At 34.3% G+C, this 19423-nt stretch overlaps 1 protein-coding gene across 3 annotated transcripts in view; it reads right to left on the bottom strand.

Annotated features, from left to right (window-relative positions):
• The window catches only part of PIK3C3 (phosphatidylinositol 3-kinase catalytic subunit type 3), a 174335-nt gene that overhangs the window by 24139 nt on the left and 130773 nt on the right, over window positions 1–19423 (bottom strand). For 2 of the 3 annotated variants that reach the window (XR_002891345.3, XM_024120622.1), the window contains exon 21: window positions 13356–13430. Coding sequence is in view for 2 of the 3 variants with exons in the window: in XM_024120622.1 (XP_023976390.1) it covers window positions 13356–13430 (75 nt within the window). In the remaining variant the exon portion in view is untranslated. Of the gene's footprint in view, window positions 1–2038; window positions 2159–13355; window positions 13431–19423 lie in introns of those variants that run through there. The other variant, XM_028480039.2, reaches the window with a different exon arrangement.

Below are 19423 nucleotides of genomic sequence, written 5' to 3'. Positions count from 1 at the left end.
AGCCAGGTCATGGAAGCAACCTAAATGCCCATCGACAGACGAATGGATAAAGAAGATGTGGTACATATATACAATGGAATATTACTCAGCCATAAAAAGGAACGAAATTGGGTTATTTGTTGCGACGTGGATGGATATAGAGACTGTCATACAGAGTGAAATAAGTCAGAAAGAGAAAAACAAATATCGTATATTAACGCATATATGTGGAACCTAGAAAAATGGTACAGATGAACTAGGTTGCAGCGCAGAAATTGAGATACAGATGTAGAGTACAACCGTATGGACACCAAGGGAGGAAAGCGGTGGGGGTGGTGGTGGTGGTGGTGGTGTGATGAACTGGGAGATTGGGATTGACATGTAGACACTGATGTGTATAAAACTGATGACTAATAAGGACCTGCTCCACAAAAAAATAAATAAAATAAAATTTAAAAATTAAACGAAAAGCTTTTGCTTATACACACAAGTTATTCTTTTCCTTAGAATTTGAATCTCTAAAACATTATGATGATGATTATTATATAACAACCCTAAATAGTTAAAAGCCTTCGTAAAGTGGCTTATCATAATTCTTTCACATATTTTAGTGAGGGAATTTATTTTAAAAATATCTTAATAATAAAATCAAGTGTGCAGTTGTTATAAATGAGATCAAGATAGGTTGATATGTTACAACAAATATATTTTTTCTGTGTAATGCATTTGCATCTATAGATATGAATTAAAATAGCCATTGCCTTATTAGAACGAGAAAAATATGAAATGAGGTTTATTAACATTCAGAATTTATTTTCTTATTATAACTGTAGGAGCATGATTGCAACATTACCCCAAATGAATTGTTCAGTGCTTTTACTGATGTAGTAGCTATGTGCTTGAAATATTTTACAAAAATTCTTGTTAACAACTCTCTTATTTTTGCTCCTTTTACTTATTTTCATCCAATAAAGCCATGTGAACCAATAAAAAAAAAAAAAAGAAATGAATTCATTTAAAAAGCCAACTCAAAATTTCCCTAGTGCAACCTGCCCACTCTCATTTATCTTGTAATGCATTCTGACCTGTTTTATGTGGAAACCTATCCTCCATCATTTTTGGGGAAGTTTCGATTTCTTTCCTTCAATGGCACAAGCCATTGTTCTTGAGGTGCATGTATTGAGTTTTTACACACTTTTGCCATCTTGCAAAATATTTTTTCATAGTGACTCTATCCAGTTAAAATGTTAAGCTATACCCTTCTGTCTACGCCTTTCTCTGAGCATTAACACTGTTATCTGTGAACTTTATACACCATCATTAGGTCACTGTTGGAAACATAAACAAAGATGGGCATGGAACTGACTCTAGTTGTGGTAACAAAGTCCCAGGTAACAGTGATGCCCTGGCAGGCACTCTGAGTCAGGAGCATAATGGCCCTTTATTAAAACACCTTCACATCTCACTTGATCAGGTAGTGACCCTGATAAAGTTGTTTAACCTTTCTAAGGCTCACTTTCTAAACTACAAAACAGGTTAATACTGATAATTACCTGCTATGGAAGAATTAAAAGAGATAGTATAGCTAATACTTAACACAGTACTTGATAGACAGTAATCACTCTAAATTTTAAATACTGAACTTTGTTCAAAAATAAATATTACTACATTTTAAACATGCTTAAAATGTCCCTGATACCTGAGATCACAACTGCCAGAAATTAGTAAAATTAAATATTAAAGAGATAAGCAATCTTATTTTCTGCAACTTCTTCAGGCATCTTTCTTAACAAAGAAAAACTAAATAATACATTAAACTGGAAATGTTATAAAACTCTGAAAATGAGAAAGAACTTCAAATGTGCCAGGACTGGGTAATAAAATGTCCAAATTTTAGGCAATAATAATATTAAATTTAAGTAAAATTCAAGATAGATACTGGCACTATTTTCCCACAACAGTAAAGAAAACTATATTGCAAATTATCTGGAGTTGACAGAAGGTGTACTAAATTTGGGACATGCAGTTCAATATACAAAGAGAAACAACAGCTTACAAATGAGTGCTCATAATGACAACTAACCAGAGATTTAAACATTATCATCACCTGGCTGTAGAAAAGTAGTCATTGTCCAGGAGGAAGAAATTTTCCTCTACCCTCCTAGGTTCTCTGGCTGGTCTAAGAATTAAATTGACATGAGACAGATTAAGAGGAAAAAAATCAAACCAAAATTTAATAACATGTAAACATGAAAGAGACCCAGAAAAACCAAGAAACTCACCAAAATGGTTGAAACCCTCACCCTAAATACCATCTTCACCTAAAGACAAAGGAGGATGTTGGGGTAGGAGTTGGGACTTCAAATGTGAGGAAGGCATGGAGATGGAAAAGCAAATGTTTGGGAAACAAATGTTTGCTAGGCCTTGCAGAGACAATGGGACACAGAGTGGACTCTAAATCTCCAAGAGATTTGCCCACCACACCTAGCCTGTATTCTTTGCAGATATTCCTGGTGATAGCTCTATTCCTGTTATAGGCCCTCTATCTAAATTCTTCAGGCAGTTAGGGGCAAGGTCAAAGGTGCTTCCAGAGGCTTTTTGGCCTTGATTGTTTTCAGCTTGAAACTTCATGCCAGAAACATTTTGGGGTAGCAAATTTTGTTCCCCTGCACCATCATCAATGTAACTATCGCACTGAATACTAGTTTTCCATTTATCGAAATTATCTTTTTTTTTTTAAGATATACCAGGTTTAAAATATTCTGTTCAAACTGGAGAATTGGTTAAACTCTCACAGGGGAGCAAAACTTGCCACCCCAAAATGTCTTTCTGGCATGAAAATTATTTTTGAGCTGAAACCAATCAAGGCCCAAAAGGACGAAACTTGACCTTCCCCCAGCTATCTAAAAAATTGTCAGTAGAGGATCTGTTCCAGGAAGGGACCTATCACCATAGATTAATAATTGTATGAACTATGTATGCAGACAGGGAGGAACTTAGCAAAGTTTGTTAAAAATTCCTTTGTGTCCTATTGTCTCTGCATGGCCTAGCAAACATTTATCAAACATTTGCTTTTCTATCTCCTTGTCAATTGCCTCTCCCACTTTGAGGTCCCAAACCACTATCCCCAACATCCTCCTTAGTCTTTAGCAAAAGATGGTATTTAAGGTGAGGGTTTCAACCATTTTGGTGAGTTATTCACAGTTTTTCTGGGTCTCTCCCATATACACATGTTAGTAAACTTTAGTTTTTCTCCTGTTAATCTGTCAATAATCTCATGTCAATTTAGTTCTTAGACCAGCCAGAAGAAACTAGAAGGGTAGAGGAAAATTTCTTCCTCCCCAATAGTCTCTTAAGAATTTTTTAAAATGGATATATCTGGATAGATCTAGTATAGTAAATGACAAATGGCGGAGGTGAAATGAGAAGGAATTCTAATTAGATATAGATAGCAAGGAGCCTGTGGAGAATTGAAAAGTGGTTTTGTCTCCCCACCCCAAAAAACAAAGGCAGTAACAGGTTAGCTAAAAGTTTCCTCTAGCTCACACCAGGGCTACCTAAATCAGCATGTGTTTGGTAAGTAGTTATTAATGAGGCTCCTACCTCACCTATTTCTATCAAAACACTTTAGCTGAGGTGTATATTGAAATTATTTGTTCACTCCTCTTTCTCCCCAACACTAAACTTTTAATGAACCATTAAGAGTCTTATAATCAAGAACCTTGTTCCATTTATTTTTGTTATAGTCCTGAAACCTAGGATAATGCCTAGCATACAGGAGCATGCAATGTGGCTATTCTGCATTTATTTAACCAATGACATCTCAATTTCACCTTTACAGCTTAGACAACTTTTAATAACATTATTGATGTGAGAAATTTTCTTCTAGAAACCTGACAGTTCTTATAGACGTTGTCATGTTTTAAAAATTTTGTGTCTTCATTTCTGTGAAGATCTATAATGAAATTAATAAAGGCTGAGTCCGGATCATCTGGATGCTTGATACCTTACTACTTAATACTGTCCTATGATTTCAATGTTTTTGACTGGGTTGGTATCAAACAGCAAAGCTACTTTAATTGTTGCAGGCTAATACTAACAGAAGCAGAGTACCCTGAAAATTACATTACAGCATCCGGAATAAATGGAGGTTATGAAGCAGTTCAAGTAGAGGAAAGTAGCGTAAGAATATTAGCATGGGACAGGACATTAACAGTACTCTGAATTGAAACACTATATTATCTATATCATATTCACACTAGCAAGTGGCAATTTAGTTTCAGTATTCCTTTGTCTGTCACATTAATATTGTTAGGTTAAATTTTGCTAGTTTGTAACATTATTATCTTATAAATCTGTTTGTATTTTACAGTTATGTATGAGTAGATGCATAGTAAGTTAAGATCAGGTTTTATGTTGTACATATTTAAGATTATAAAATGTAATATGTCAACACAGGGGGTTTCATTTCTGTTTAAAACAGTTCTACGTATTACTCTTGATTGAAAAACACGTTTTCAGAATTCCAAAATGCACTTCAGGGTCTCTAAACACAATGAAATCAGTATTTTTGGAAGTTTACAGACTTTACCAATTTCCCAAGGGAAGTCCAAGATTCCCAAAAGATGAGAAATCAGTTTTGGAATAAGTAATTTGAAAATTTGGTACTTACTGGGAAAGCACCATCTCCTAATCTCTTAAGGTTCAAGGGAGGATGCTATCATTGAATTTTTCATGATTTGGTGAAAAGTTCATGATCAACTTCTGTTAAAGGTTTCACTGCCTTCAGCTAAACACGTATCCTCTGTTCAACTAAGCGAAGCACTTCATTTTCTGCTTATTTTCATTCTGGACTTCCCATTTATTATCTACCTTGTTAGACAAATACCATTCTACCCTTCAAGAGGTTAAGAAATTAGAAGCTTACAATATCGTAGGTACAGATAAACCTTTTTTAGTTTTATTTATTTAAATAATGTTTTGTTATCAATATATTTCCTACTGATACCCACCACTTGAGCAGAGAACCTATTTGACCAATCTTTGATTCAAAACTGCTACCCTTAATAAATCACGTATCAAACTGTATCAACCATCACACGGAGTTTATTTAATGGGCTTGGTGCTTTTTAATAGGAAACCTAGCTCCACTTTTCTTCATTTCCTAACAGGCATTACTGGAATTCCAATGTCATCTATGCATCACTGCCTCCAAATGAAGAGTATACTTCTATCCTTCTTGTAAGAAAATTCTCAAAGAACAGGATTACTACTTAATTATAAGGCATAAAAGATTCAGTATCTAACTATGAAACCATTACTATGCTTTGCAAGTTCAAAGAGGAATGTATTTTGAAAAGAGGCTATCAACGTTTTATGAAAATTTATCCTCATACCAAAGGGAATGGCTTTTTTAAACTTAATATCTGTAAATTAAACTTTTAAGAATTTTGAACATGCACTTCACGAAATTAAAAAAAAAATGTTAAAAAAATTCAGGGAATCTGGTCTTACTCAAATCTATTACATTAAATAGTCAAGGGGCAAAGTGTCATAAAACAAACTTAATGTTGACTGTAACTACCTTCTTTTGTCCCTGCCTTGCAATATAAAGGGAATAAGAGGTGTTAATTAAATTTTCCTGTTATTTGCATAAGTGATATGAATGTATTTTTAAAATTGTAGTTGAAGACATTTGTAGTTCTTGGATTAAAGAGTTGTAGTTCTTGGATTAAAGAGACTAGATACTGCCAAAATTAATAGTATTTAGTGGTAGAGTTTCTTTTTTTTTAATTTCCCTTTTGTCTATTTAATAATTAAATGCAACCAATCTCAAAACTGTACTTATTCCATTTCTTACACTGCTGCTTATCCCTTCTACTTGACTCTCTCCTGTAATCTCTCCTATAAACCAGACTCTAATTTTTTGAAAATCCCACAAAATTCCCAAATTCAAAAATTCTTCCCTGCCACTCTACTCCCCAGTAAGTTTCCCACTCTCAAATTTTTTTGTATATAACCTGACATTTTATTTTTTTCCCCAAAATGCCTTTATTTCTTACATGAATGTTGTATCTTTCCTGTTGCCCTACCACAAAACCTAGAAAAAAAGAACGCTGTGAATAACTATTTATTGGTACAATGGAACTTATATTTTAGAATTTAAAATGCTCCCTACACCTACACTCTCACTGCTCCCAACACTTATTAGTTAAACCTTATGATATACTTGATTAGAGGTATTTTCATTTATAGTTAAGAAGTATAGTAATGAGGAAATATTTTTCAAAACTAGTTTTTGAGTAACAAAGTACAATAAGTCATACATAAGTACAGATTAGCATAGACATTCCAATCACCTGCTAAATGTTTCACATAATTTATTATCACTTCACATTCAATTGTTAAGATGGCTTCTTATAAACAGGGATAACATTAAGCTAACTAATGAAAAGGGGGCAAAACCATGTCTACTTAGTATCTCTGATTATCTAGTCTATTTCCATTCAAGAAAAATGAATATTTAACTGTTATATATTTTCATTTTTCCTACAGTCATTAAAACAAAGTCTTCTTTCCTCTGAAACACTCTTTTCTTCTAGAGAACTGTTTTAATGTCTGAAGCAGAACAGTAATTAACCCTTTGAAGATGAAAAACAATGGCCTTCAAAAAGCAATTCTAAAAGATCATGGTCTCAGGACGCTTTATACTCTTAAAAATTATTCAGGACCCCAAAAAAGCCTTAGTTGGACTACCTATATTGATATTTACTACATTTGAAATTAAAACTGAGACATATAAAAAATATTAATTAGCTTAAAAATAACAATTCAATAACGTTTTAACATAAAATTTTTTTCTATTACTAATAACTACTTTACAAAACAAAATATAATTCATGAGAAGAGTGGCACTGCCTTACATTTTGCACATCTTTTTAATGTCTGGCTTAATCGGAGAAGCTGGATTCTCATATTTGTTTCTTCTTTCAATCTATTATGATATATTGTTATGATTGAAGTGAAAGAACCAAGCCTCTAAATAGAAATGGATTTTAAAAGGGGAGAAGAATCTTAATAACCTTTTCAGAGAATTACTGATAGTTTTCTTTGCTATTAAAACAAATTCTCAGGCCCTATCATACCTACTAAAACAAAAACTCTGAGCCTGGGGCCCAGCAATCTGTATTTTAACTGGCTCTCTTGATGATTCTAATATACTCAGAAGCTTGAGGACTTCTGATCTACTTTATACTGACTAATACAACTCTCAGACTCAGGTCATCGTGGAAGGGACAGTGGCAAGATGAATCACCTAAATGAATTAAAACTCATATTCAGACTAATGGTTATAGTTTCCTTGTGTTGTTCAACATCATTACCTTAAAATTTGATGCTTTTTTTTGTTCTGGGGTTACTATAAAAATAACTTTTTAATATTTTAGTTTCTGAAACTTTGAATGCTTTAAAATACATTAAAATGTAACCTCCCCCCAAATTATTCATTTCGAAGCAAAAGTGTCTACCCAGCATTAAGGAATATATCATCTGATAAAACTTACATTAAAAAATTTACTATCCTAATCTACAGTTTTACTTCAGTGACTGAATTAAGCTTTGCCATATAAAAGGTAATCCGAAAGGAAGTAGATTGATTTCCCTCCATAATCTGAAGTCAAATTTCTCTAACCAGCCTATATATATTACCTGCAAAGGCATGGCTTATTTCAGCTTCTGGGTATTTTACAGGAATGTGTGCTTTTCTTCATTTGTATCCCATACAAATCCAACACATTCTTCATGACCCAGTCTAAGTTACTCTATCTATAAAGTAATTTGCACCTCCTTAGGTAAAAAGAGTATAGCCCTTTATCATTTTTTATTACCTCTAATGAGAAGATACAACGTTCTTCTCAAACAAACTTAACAAAAAAGCAGCCTCTACAAAAATTAACATTTTCCTTATGATAGGTTTCAGTTAACATAAAGACTGACTTCCTGACACTAAATATTTAAGAAACTTTCAAAAGATCAGATTTTAAATAATGTTAAAAAGAAAATTATTCACATGAAGACAAGTTTTCATTATTTAAACATCTAAAGTAAGGATCAATAAAGACTAAAAAAGTACTTATGGATAAAAAGGGAAGGTCTTATGTGCTTGGCTCTCTTTTGCATATATCAACTGAGAAATACAAATCAAACTGGTAAATAATAGTATATCCACAATCTATAGTAAAACTACGCTTTGACAGGAAACAGATTTTTCTGAAACCCTAAGGATAGATTAAAATGACATGAGAAAACCTAGTTCATTTACTTATTTTCAAAGCATTTACTAGGTGCCTACTATACACAGAGCTTTTTATACTCCTTTCTCTCATGTTCCAGAGAGTAAACAAGCACATATACTACTAAAATAATGAGCCACTCAAAAGAGATTTTAGAGGGCAGTAACTTACAGGAGTTTGGATTTTAGGGTGGAAAAAGTTTTTGAGATATATTATTTTCTTATCTCTAAAATTATGATTACAAATAACAGCTATATAAGCTAAATAAGGAAGGCATTCTTATTTCCTGGTGGTGAAATAAACAAACAAAACCATAATAGTTAGCCCACAAGGAATGTTTACTATGTGCTCAGTACCATACAAAATTCTACCATATTAAATCATTCAACCCTCACACCAGGAGAGAGGTTCTATTATTATTTATGCATTGAGAAGAAAAGACTGAGACACAGATATATTATATAACTTGATCGGTCATACAATGGTGGAGGGGCAATTTAAACGCAAAGAATTTGACTTTAGAGCTTGACATATTAACTCCTATGTGAGATTGTTCCCCAGAATTAAAAAAAGGGAAGTGAATTAATTGTACATAAAATTAAAGAGTGATAAAGAAGATCAGGATAGGAGATGTATTGAAAGCACTGTGCAATTAGGATAAAAATGACTATTTTTCTTTGCTCTGAGCTTTGTGACAAAAGGCTCAAAGGGTATTACTCTGAAGTGCCACCACAGACAAAAAAGCTACCACTCCTCTCACTATATAAATGGATAAGCCCAGGTTAACAAGGCATCTTTAGGACCTACAAAAAACTTTCCATTTACTACAGATACCCAGTTCCTACTTCTCTTTTGTGAATGTTTTTCAGTTATTTACATATTAATTTTATATGTTAATTATATCATAAAGTCTGTATACCATAAACAAACAGCACGTTTTTCAGTTATACTGGTCCTTTTTTTCCCCCTCAAATTCTCAAAAGTAAAAACAAAACAAAACTTTTTCCAAAGAGTTGAGATAAACTCAAGTCTAATTTCATTTGTGTCCTGCCACAATTGAATTACCCTGAATAAACTTCTTAAAGCTTCCTCAAAGGACAACAACTCTGAAAAAAATTCACTTTTTTTCTAGTCCTGTATCACAGCTTAAATTTTGTAGTTTCTTGCCAAAATAATATATTAATGAATTAATAAGTGAAATATCATTCACCCCAAATATGCTTGTAGAAAACCATAACATTGACAAAGGAATTTCCAGACTTTTACATTGTGGTAGATACACAACGCCCTCTGCTGCACAAATTGAGGAAACTTCAACCAAGTTAAAAATATCCACAACCAATTAAAGCATGGGCAAAAAATTTCTGAGAAATCTGAAATTGAGTCTTATATTTTGCATTTTTGTACATTACCATTGTACAGATTTTGAAATTCTCTATAAGAGGTGAAACATTTTCCTCCACACATTCCTGAAGTTCTTAGTCTGACCCTTTTCTGTCTCATCTATATTTACAGGTGGAACAGTGTGTATTTAGGGTGTATCCCCAAAAGACCACAGTGAAATGAAATCTGGGTGTCTCCTTCCTCTCTGTTCCATCTCTCATACTAGGGAACTGGGCACTGACAAATCAGTAGTACTCTGATTACAATTCCAAACCAACTAAACCTGCCCAAGAAACACACACACACACACACACACACACACACACACACACCTGCCCAAGCTGGAAAATGAGAATAGAAGACAAAAGGTATTTTATTTTGAAGAATGGGAGAAATGCTATTTATCATTAATAAAAGCTCCATCAACACTGAGAGACTGAAGAGTTATATAAGAGAATCTAAAGTTCTAAGTTTTTAATACGTTATGGTCTGTGTTGAAGGCACAATGGATCCAAAATATACAATAGAAGATGCTTCATAATATTCAAGGCATTTTTAAGTACAAGCATTGAAATCTATTTCCTGCAATGAAACACCTTCAAAATTCATTTTAAATATGTAACAGTTGTCTAAACTATACAAAGTCAAATTATAACATATGTAATTAATATAACTTGAAACTGCTTTGAAATATGGACTGTTAGTAAAAAATGAGTAGACACACAAACATTTTAAAATAACTCATTATAAATTTCTAGAAGTTGAGGAATGTATTATATACTTCCATTTGTCTTGACATAATCGGTCTTTCCTTACACAATCCAATTTCATTCAAACTAAATCCAAAAATTTAAAACATTTATCCTAGTGAGGAAGATGTAAAATGCTTGTTGTATGATATAAGTGGATGAAATTATTAAAGAGCAGTTAAGAAGAAATAACTCAAAGAAATGCTGTTTTATTTTTTTATTTTTTTATTTTTTTGTGGTATGCGGGCCTCCCTCTGCTGTGGCCTTTCCCGTTGCGGAGCACAGGCTCCGGACGCGCAGGCCCAGCGGCCATGGCTCACGGGCCCAGCCGCTCTGCGGCATGTGGGATCTTCCCAGACCGGGGCGCGAACCCGGTTCCCCTGCATCGGCAGGCGGACGCGCAACCACTGCGCCACCAGGGAAGCCCCAGAAATACTGTTTTAAAAAAAAGAGAATGTGCCTCTCATCTAGCACATTTTTAGGTAAGCTTAAAACAAAATTTAGAGCACCCTCTAGTGGAAAACTGGTGACAAGAAGCTTAAAACCTGTTTTTGAAATTTTATAATTCAATTTCCATACAAGTATCTATGACCTGGGCCAAAAAAGTATATTAGGTAGACCTTTCTTTCCAAATCTTACTCTTAAAGTATCCCCATCAATACACACAGACACACACAAGACAGAGCAGTTCTCAAAGTCCAACAGAAAACGTTCTATTATTTATCAATTTCCAAAAGAAGAGACAAGTAAGATCTGTGAATATAATATTATAGATGTAATGTTACTCTATACGTTAAAGAATTCCACTGTGGTTATAAAATGATTACAATATAAAAACAAATGGAATTATTTTGGTAGTTTGATTCTTGTGGTTAAAAGATTCAACTGAAAAAGAGAGCTAGGAAAACAACACAGGAAAACTTTTTCCAAATTATAATTTTTTCCAAACACAGCATAACGTTTTATAAATATCCTTTGCTAAATTAGTAAATTTGGCAAGAACCTCCAATGCAATCTGATTATACTCCTTCAGGCTTTGGTAATTAAAGGAACTGCCTGGCGTTGATACAGACACGGTTCCCACACGCAAATTTTACCAGATAATTTTTCACACTAATAACTTAAAACTGAATATTGAAATTCCAGACTACATGAATTAACATGGTTACTATATTAATAATTAGTCAGGCTATACTCAATATATTATGTTAAATTTTTGGTATCAAAATTTGGAGGAATACTAACAAACTACATAATGTCCTTACCTGAGAGACTATTTTAAGGGTACTTTAAAATCTATTTTCTGGGCTTCCCTGGTGGCGCAGTGGTTGAGAATCCGCCTGCTGATGCAGGGGACATGGGTTCGTGCCCCGGTCCGGGAAGATCCCATATGCCGCGGAGCGGCTAGGTGCCCGTGAGCCATGGCCGCTGAGCCTGCGCGTCCGGAGCCTGTGCTCCGCAACAGGAGAGGCCCGCGTACCGCCAAACAAACAAACAAACAAAAATCTATTTTCTGTGAAGGGCTGAAGAAACTTGGATTATTTGGCATATGGAAGAAAAGGCTACACAGAAGACAGAAAAATTTATTCATTAATTCAACAATGATTTATCAAACATTTTAGCTAGGCATTGTTCAAGGTTCTGGAGGCACGGTGGCAAAGTGCAGGAACAAGGTCCCTGCTCTCATGGAACCTACATCCGGAATGGGAGAGGATGATGATTAAGAAGTCAACAAGCTCCATGAGGGCTAGGATTTCTGTCCTGTTTATTTTGGTATCCCCAGCACTTAGAACAATACCTAAAATATAGTAGGTGCTCAATAAATATTTGTTGAATTATATTAAAAAAAGATACCTCAGCTAGTGATAAGTGCTATAAAGAAAACAAAACAGAATAATAAATAGAGAGTAATGGAGAGGGGTGCGGTGGCAGGTATATAAATATTATTTGACTGGAGAGTTAGAAAAGGCTACTCTAAAAAGATGCCATTCAATCTTAGACTTAACTAAACAAAGTCTTGAAAGATCTGAGAGAAGAGCTTCCCAGGAAGAAGAAACAACAAGGGCACTTGCCCAAGACAGCAGTGATTTTACATTCAGACATTCAAAACTGTTAGTGTAGGCAAGTCACAATGGCTACAGTAAAGAGTTCAGATTTTAATCATACAGTTTGGGCAAAAGATATTGGTGGTTTCAAATGGGATTAAAGCAGTGGAAATGAAGAGGGGGTAACTTCATGATTTATTTTGGTGAGCAGTAGACACAATTTGATAATAGGTTCGATATGTAAGATGAAGCCAATAGTGCAATTAAAATGACTCCCAAGTCTGGGGCTTAAACAACTGAGTAGGTGATGTTACTATTTATTAAGATGGGGAAACCAAGTGAGGAGCAGCTTATCAGGCAGGTAGTGGAGGAAGAAAACAACTTTTATGACTAGTTGTATATTTAGGATTTCAAGTAAACAGCTAATGAAATGGATTGAAATAGAGTAAGGTTGGAAGTTGCACCGAGATGGTGTTTAAAGCCATGGGGCCGTGGGGTTATTAGGAAGAAGGAGGATGAGAATGATTATTCCACATAACTCCAAGGGGAAAAGGTAAAGAATTAAAGATAGAGGTTAATGTGAGTTCAGTTTTGTTTGATAAGAGAAAGAACATTTAAACACTCTAACTAGAGCTGTACAGTAAGAGATTGGACTGCTTGCATACATTATGGGCTTCCCACTAAAGGAGGCATTTCAAGAAGTAAGGGCTAGATGACCATCTGTAGGATTTCTACTAAAGCAGTTCTTATAAGGGATGGGAGTTTCCCTTACATGTCCTTCCAAGGTACCATATAAAGGGACTTCAATTTAAATTCACTTATGCAACTTATTTTCTTACGAAGTAGATTCCAGGGCAAAAATCACTGGCATATAAAATGTATATCTGCTACTAGCCATTATTTGTTACCTGTTTTTGTCAGCAAAAGGTTATCCAGGTGCCTGTCTCCAACTCCAAGAATATATGTAATCACACAATATCCAGCTGCAATAACAGTTCAAAAACAAAAGACAAAAGAATTGTGAAAAACACATGCAAACCAGGTTATACATACAACTGAATATAACAGCAGTTTGTGCTACTTTAATTTCAAATTGATTACTACTCTTTCTAACTTCTTACCTAAATTCTCCAATGAAATGTGTAATGTTTGACTCTATGAAGAGGTTATCACTTTAAACTCAAATTATTATTTGCAACAGAAAAAATATCCTGTAGAATTCTGTCAAATTGTAAAAGTCACTTTAATCAAAAGTTAAATGAGGTTTCAGAAACCTTAATTATGACATGTCTATCGTTTCTCATTTCAAATTAGATATATGTTAAGAATGACAGGGAAAAAAAAAGTGCCTGCAGAAACACACATAATGAAGTCAACCATCCCACAACCATCTTATCTACACTATAACAAAAGTAAGTGTAGAATTAAAAAAAAAATCTTTAGAGAAACGATCTTGAAGTGCTAGCAGATAGAAAAACAAATGAATTCATGTGAGTGGTAAAGGCATGTATGAAGTTCACAGCATAATCCTCTAAATTAAGAAAAGTTACATGAGCAGGACCGGGGCAGAGTCACTGTCTCTACCTTTATTCTCTTTTTCTTTCTCTTCTAAAGTCTGGAAACCTGGCACATGATGAAAGTGCTCAAAAAATTTAAGCAAATAACACCTGTTTGAAGCTGTTTTTTTTCTGTTCTGTTTCTCGCATTAGTAACTTAAGAACAAATGCAACTTGCAAACACACATATGACTATGCCAGTATTTACAAACACATGTTTATCTCAGACACTATGTAGAAAAAAGATCGGACCACCTGTTAATGACCAAATTAATCCTGTCTAAATTTGATTAATATTAAAGTTCATTTGATTTAGGTTCTGAAGGCCATTCTGGAAGTCCAAAAGTGACTTAAGCAATGACATCCATCATCAGATTAATCTTCAATTATAATTATAAACACAGTTACAACTTATTGAAGGCTAGGTTCTTAGCTAGGCACATTACATTCATCATATCTCACCCTTTTAATGATGTCAGTTAAGTATTATAACCATCCTTCAAATGAAAAAACCTAAGGCTCCAGAAGTTAACAGGATTGTCCAAGGTCACTGGGCTAGGGTTTAAACCTAAGTTAGACTCTAACATCATTGCTTATGCCACTTTTGCACTGTACTCTGTGTAATTCCTCCTTCCCAAAGTGGCTATTTTGATGGATGCAACATTCAACAAGATATTTAAGCTCAAATATATTTGTTTAGAATAACTCACCATACCCTAATTCTAGATAAAATTATATATTATATATATTTCAAAATATATCCATATGTAGAGAATGAATGAAAGATAGCATACTATCATTCAAAAAAATGCTTCTAATCATATTACTGGTCTACTAATAATTTTCACTTAACTGTAACAAATCAGTTACAGTTGACTAAACAAATCAGTTATTCTCAAAATATAGTCTGTAGTGTGACAAGGATGACTAGTTTGCCAAGAACACAATATCCTATGTACACTTCTTCCTTAAAACAAGACCAAACTAAGATCTCTGGGGCAAGACTGTACCTACATAAAAGACTACATTTCCCAGCCTCATTTGAAGTTAGGCCTGTCCAGTAAGACGTAGGCAAATGTACTTCTGTGGTGAGCATTTTTATAGAGGGAGCTGACCAAGAGAATCAGAGACCTTGGTTGACATTAACATCCCTAAAGAGTTAAAACAACAACAGTAATGGCTTACATCTGGGCTTCTTACAAAAAAGAAAATAACTGTTCCGTGTGTAAACCACCATAGTTAGATTATGTTAACTGATGCTGAATGAAACTGGTAGTTGGGCCACTGGGGGACTTGAGGGTCATTTACATAAAGGATGAGCAAATACAGCTTGATGGCCCAAATTGATCCCCCTCTGTTTTTATATTTTATAAAGAAAGTTTATTTGAACAGAGCCACGCCCATTTATTTCAATATTTCTTAAGCACTATAATGGCCTGGTTGAATGGTTGCAACAGAGACCACCTGGCCTGAAATGTATAAATATATTTACTATCTGAAAGGCTTTAGGGAAAAATTGACTGACATTTGACCTACGGCATTGCTACTCAAAATGTGATACACAGAATGGCAATTTCACTACCATCTAGAATCTTGTTAAAAATACAAACTCTTAAGCCTTATTTCATTCCTATTGCATCAGAATCTCCAGGGGCAGTGTCCAGGGAGTGATTGTTATATATATCAAAGTTTGAAAAGCCCTCTCTAGTGTTCTAATGCACCTAAGAATCCCCTGGAAATCCTGTATGCAGATTCCGATCCAAACAGCAGGGGAAATGCCTGAGAGTCTAATACAAACAAGTGCCCAGGTGCAGCTAATGCTGTTGGATTATACTTGGAGTAGCACTGCTCTAAAACTGCTGCAAAATATGCTGTTCCACAAATGACTAAAGGCTTTCCACTGAAAAACTAGTAAATGACTTAACTGAAGGATATTAAATCTGTTATTGGTAAAGAGAACTGAGAACACTTTAGAACTTAGCACACTGAGTTCTCTAATAAGGGATTCACTTAGAAATCTGCTTGCCACTTGTCAAGGATACAAAACTACTGATAATATGCATATGAAGATAGCTCCCGCCATTTTCACGAAGAACATCATTGTGTTATCAGTGCATCTGAGTTGTTACATGGTACTAGTTACCTTATTAATTATAAATTACAATTAGTTTAATTTTTATCACTATTTACTCTGTTTCAAGTTGTTTAGCTATCTCTATGAAAGTAATGATTCACATACACAGCAACAGTATTTTTGACCTAAAATTTTCATGTAACTAGACATGTATGAATTATGCCTGTCTCTGCTGATAAAGCAAGATGTTTTTATAAACTACTCTTTATCATCAAATTTGGTTTTTCAGTAATATTTCTTTGTTATTACTGGATTATTTTCCAATGGAAATGGAAAATGTATGAAAAAGCCTTTGATCTTGCCTCAGTGTGTTAAGGTCATAAATATGTTGGATGATCATTTCAATAAATGTTTCCTGTCTCTTAGAATACTTCCTCTTGAAACCCAGCTCTGAGAAACACAAGCCATAGGGAAGCCTTGTATGGCTGCCTTGATTGACAAGCCTTGCTGAAAAATAGTATAAGCTGCCAGCCATGTGAGTGATCTAGCAAGCCTTTAGAAGTATATTAATTTTTTCAGATCTTAGAAAACACAGACTTAATGGAGAAAAAAATGAATGGAAGAGAAAAGGGAAAAAAGGAAAGAAGAAAGGAAGTAAAGCAGGAAGGGAAAGAGGGACAGGAGAGAGAAATACAGTGAGTAAGAAAAGGGAAACATGTTCTCTTGGAAATGTAACACATGTAATGTTCTTTAGGTTAAAATAAGAATTAAACCACAAGGAATACGAATATACATACACACATTTTATTTCAGTATTTTAAAAGTTCCTAGGAATATTATATTTTCTTTATACTTCTCAGCCAAAAACGTATCAAGTATAAATTTGGGAATAAATTATATAGTACAAAATAATCTGGAATACTACCTCATGGGAGCATTGTGAAAAATTTAAAAAATGTCATGTATAAGAGAGCAATTTATAAGCCATGAAATGATAGGAAAGTTTAAATATAGTTGTTATATGTCTAGAAAATCCTCTACTTGCTTCCCCAAGCTTGACTGCTTAAGTAGAAATATGGACATAAACATAATATTTATGTAAAACAGGAATAACATGATATATGCCATATATTATTCAGGGCTCAACTCTAGTGTCAACTCCTTTATTAACCCTCCCTTAAACAATCTAGTTATAAAAAATATATATATCTTAAGAAAATGAAAAATAATCCTCTAGAAAATAAACTTCATGAGAATAGGCATAAGTGGTTGAAACATTTGAATTAATCCCTATGGCATGCCACTACTTACTTATTTCCAGAAAGGGACCATAAGTACTAATCTAAAATACCATGAGAGGCACCTCCTAACATAGCACTGTTATCTTAACTCTAGAGATTTATCAAAAATATAATTATTCCTGACAGACTTTTCCCACAGTCTGCTTAACTGCTTACTCAAACTCAGGGAAAATCAAGGGAAAAATTACAGCTTCCAGGAAGAAATAACTTATAATTATAAAATAGTTAAGTGATTGCAAAGATGAATCTATGGATAAACCACTAGCCAGACTCTTCAAGAAAAAAAGGGAGAAGACTCAAATCAACAGAATTAGAAATGAAAAAGAGGAAGTAACAACTGACCCTGCAGAAATACAAAGAATCATGAGGGATTACTACAAGTAACTATATGCCAATAAAACTGACAACCTGGAAGAAATGGGCAAATTCTTAGCAAAGCACAACCTCCCGAGACAAAACCAGGAAGACAGAGAAAATATAAACAGACCAATAACAAAGCACTGAAATTGAAACTGTGATTAAAAATCTTCCAACAAACAAAAGCTCAGGACCAGGTGGCTTCACAGGCAAATTCTATCAAACATTTAGAGAAGAGCTAACACCTATCCTTCTCAAACTCTTCCAAAATATAGCAGAAGGAGGAACACGCCCAAACTCATTCTACGAGGCCACCATAACCCTGATACCAAAACCAAAGATGTCACAAAAAAAGAAAACTACAGACCAATATCACTGATGACCATAGATGCAAAAATCTTCAACAAAATACTAGCAAACAGAATCCAAAGGCACATTAAAAGGATCATACACCATGATCAAGTGGGGTTTATCCCAGGAATGCAAGGATTCTTCAATACATGCAAATCAATGTGATATACCATATTAACAAACTGAAGGATAAAAACCATATGATAACCTCAATAGATGCAGAAAAAGCTTTCGACAAAATTCAACACCCACATGGGATAAAAACTCTCCAGAAAGGAGGCACAGAGGGAACTTACCTCAACATAATAAAGGCCATATACGACAAACCCATAGCCAACATCGTTCTCAATGGTGAAAAACTGAAACCATTTCCTCTAAAGTCTGGAACAAGACAAGGATGCCCACTCTTACCACTAATATTCAACATAGTTTTGGAAGTTTTGGCCACAGCGATCACAGAAGAAAAAGAAATAAAAGGAATCCAAATTGGAAAAGAAGTAAAGCTGTCACTGTTTGCAGATGACATGATACTATACATAGAGAATCCTAAAGATGGTACCAGAAAACTACGAGAGCTAATCAATGAATTTGGTAAAGTAGCAGGATACAAAATTAATGCACAGAAATCTCCTGTATTCCTATACACTAATGATGAAAAATCTGAAAGAGAAATTAAGGAAACACTTCCATTTACTATTGCAACAAAAAGAATAAAATACCTAGGAATAAACCTACCTAAGGAGACAAAAGACCAGTATGCAGAAAACTATAAGACACCGATGAAAGAAATTAAAGATGATACAAACAGATGGAGAGATATATCATGTTCTTGGATTGGAAGAGTCAACATTGTGAAAAAGACTATACAACCCAAAGCAATGTACAGATTCAGTGCAAGGCTTATCAAACTACCAAAGGCATTTTTCACAGAACTAGAACAAAAAATTTCACAATTTGTATGGAAACACAAAAGATCCCGAATAGCCGAAGCAATCCAGAGAAAGAAAAACAGAGCCCAGAAATCAGGCTCCATGACTTCAGACTATACTACGAAGCTACAGTAATCAAGACAGCATGGTACTGGCACAAAAACAGAAATATAGATCAATGGAACAGGATAGAAAGCCCAGAGATAAACCCATGCGCATACGGTCACCTTATCTTTGATAAAGGAGGCAAGAATATACAATGGAGAAAAGATAGCCTCTTTAATAAGTGGTGCTGGGAAAACTGGACAGCTAGAATACTTCCTAACACCATACACAGAAATAAACTCAAAATGGATTAAAGACCTAAATGTAAGGCCAGACACTATCAAACTCTTAGAGGAAAACATA

Source organism: Physeter macrocephalus, chromosome 19, assembly GCF_002837175.3.
Source record: "Physeter macrocephalus isolate SW-GA chromosome 19, ASM283717v5, whole genome shotgun sequence".
NCBI classification, from domain to species: Eukaryota; Metazoa; Chordata; class Mammalia; order Artiodactyla; family Physeteridae; genus Physeter; species Physeter macrocephalus.
This window is presented reverse-complemented; position numbering and strand designations above follow the sequence as displayed.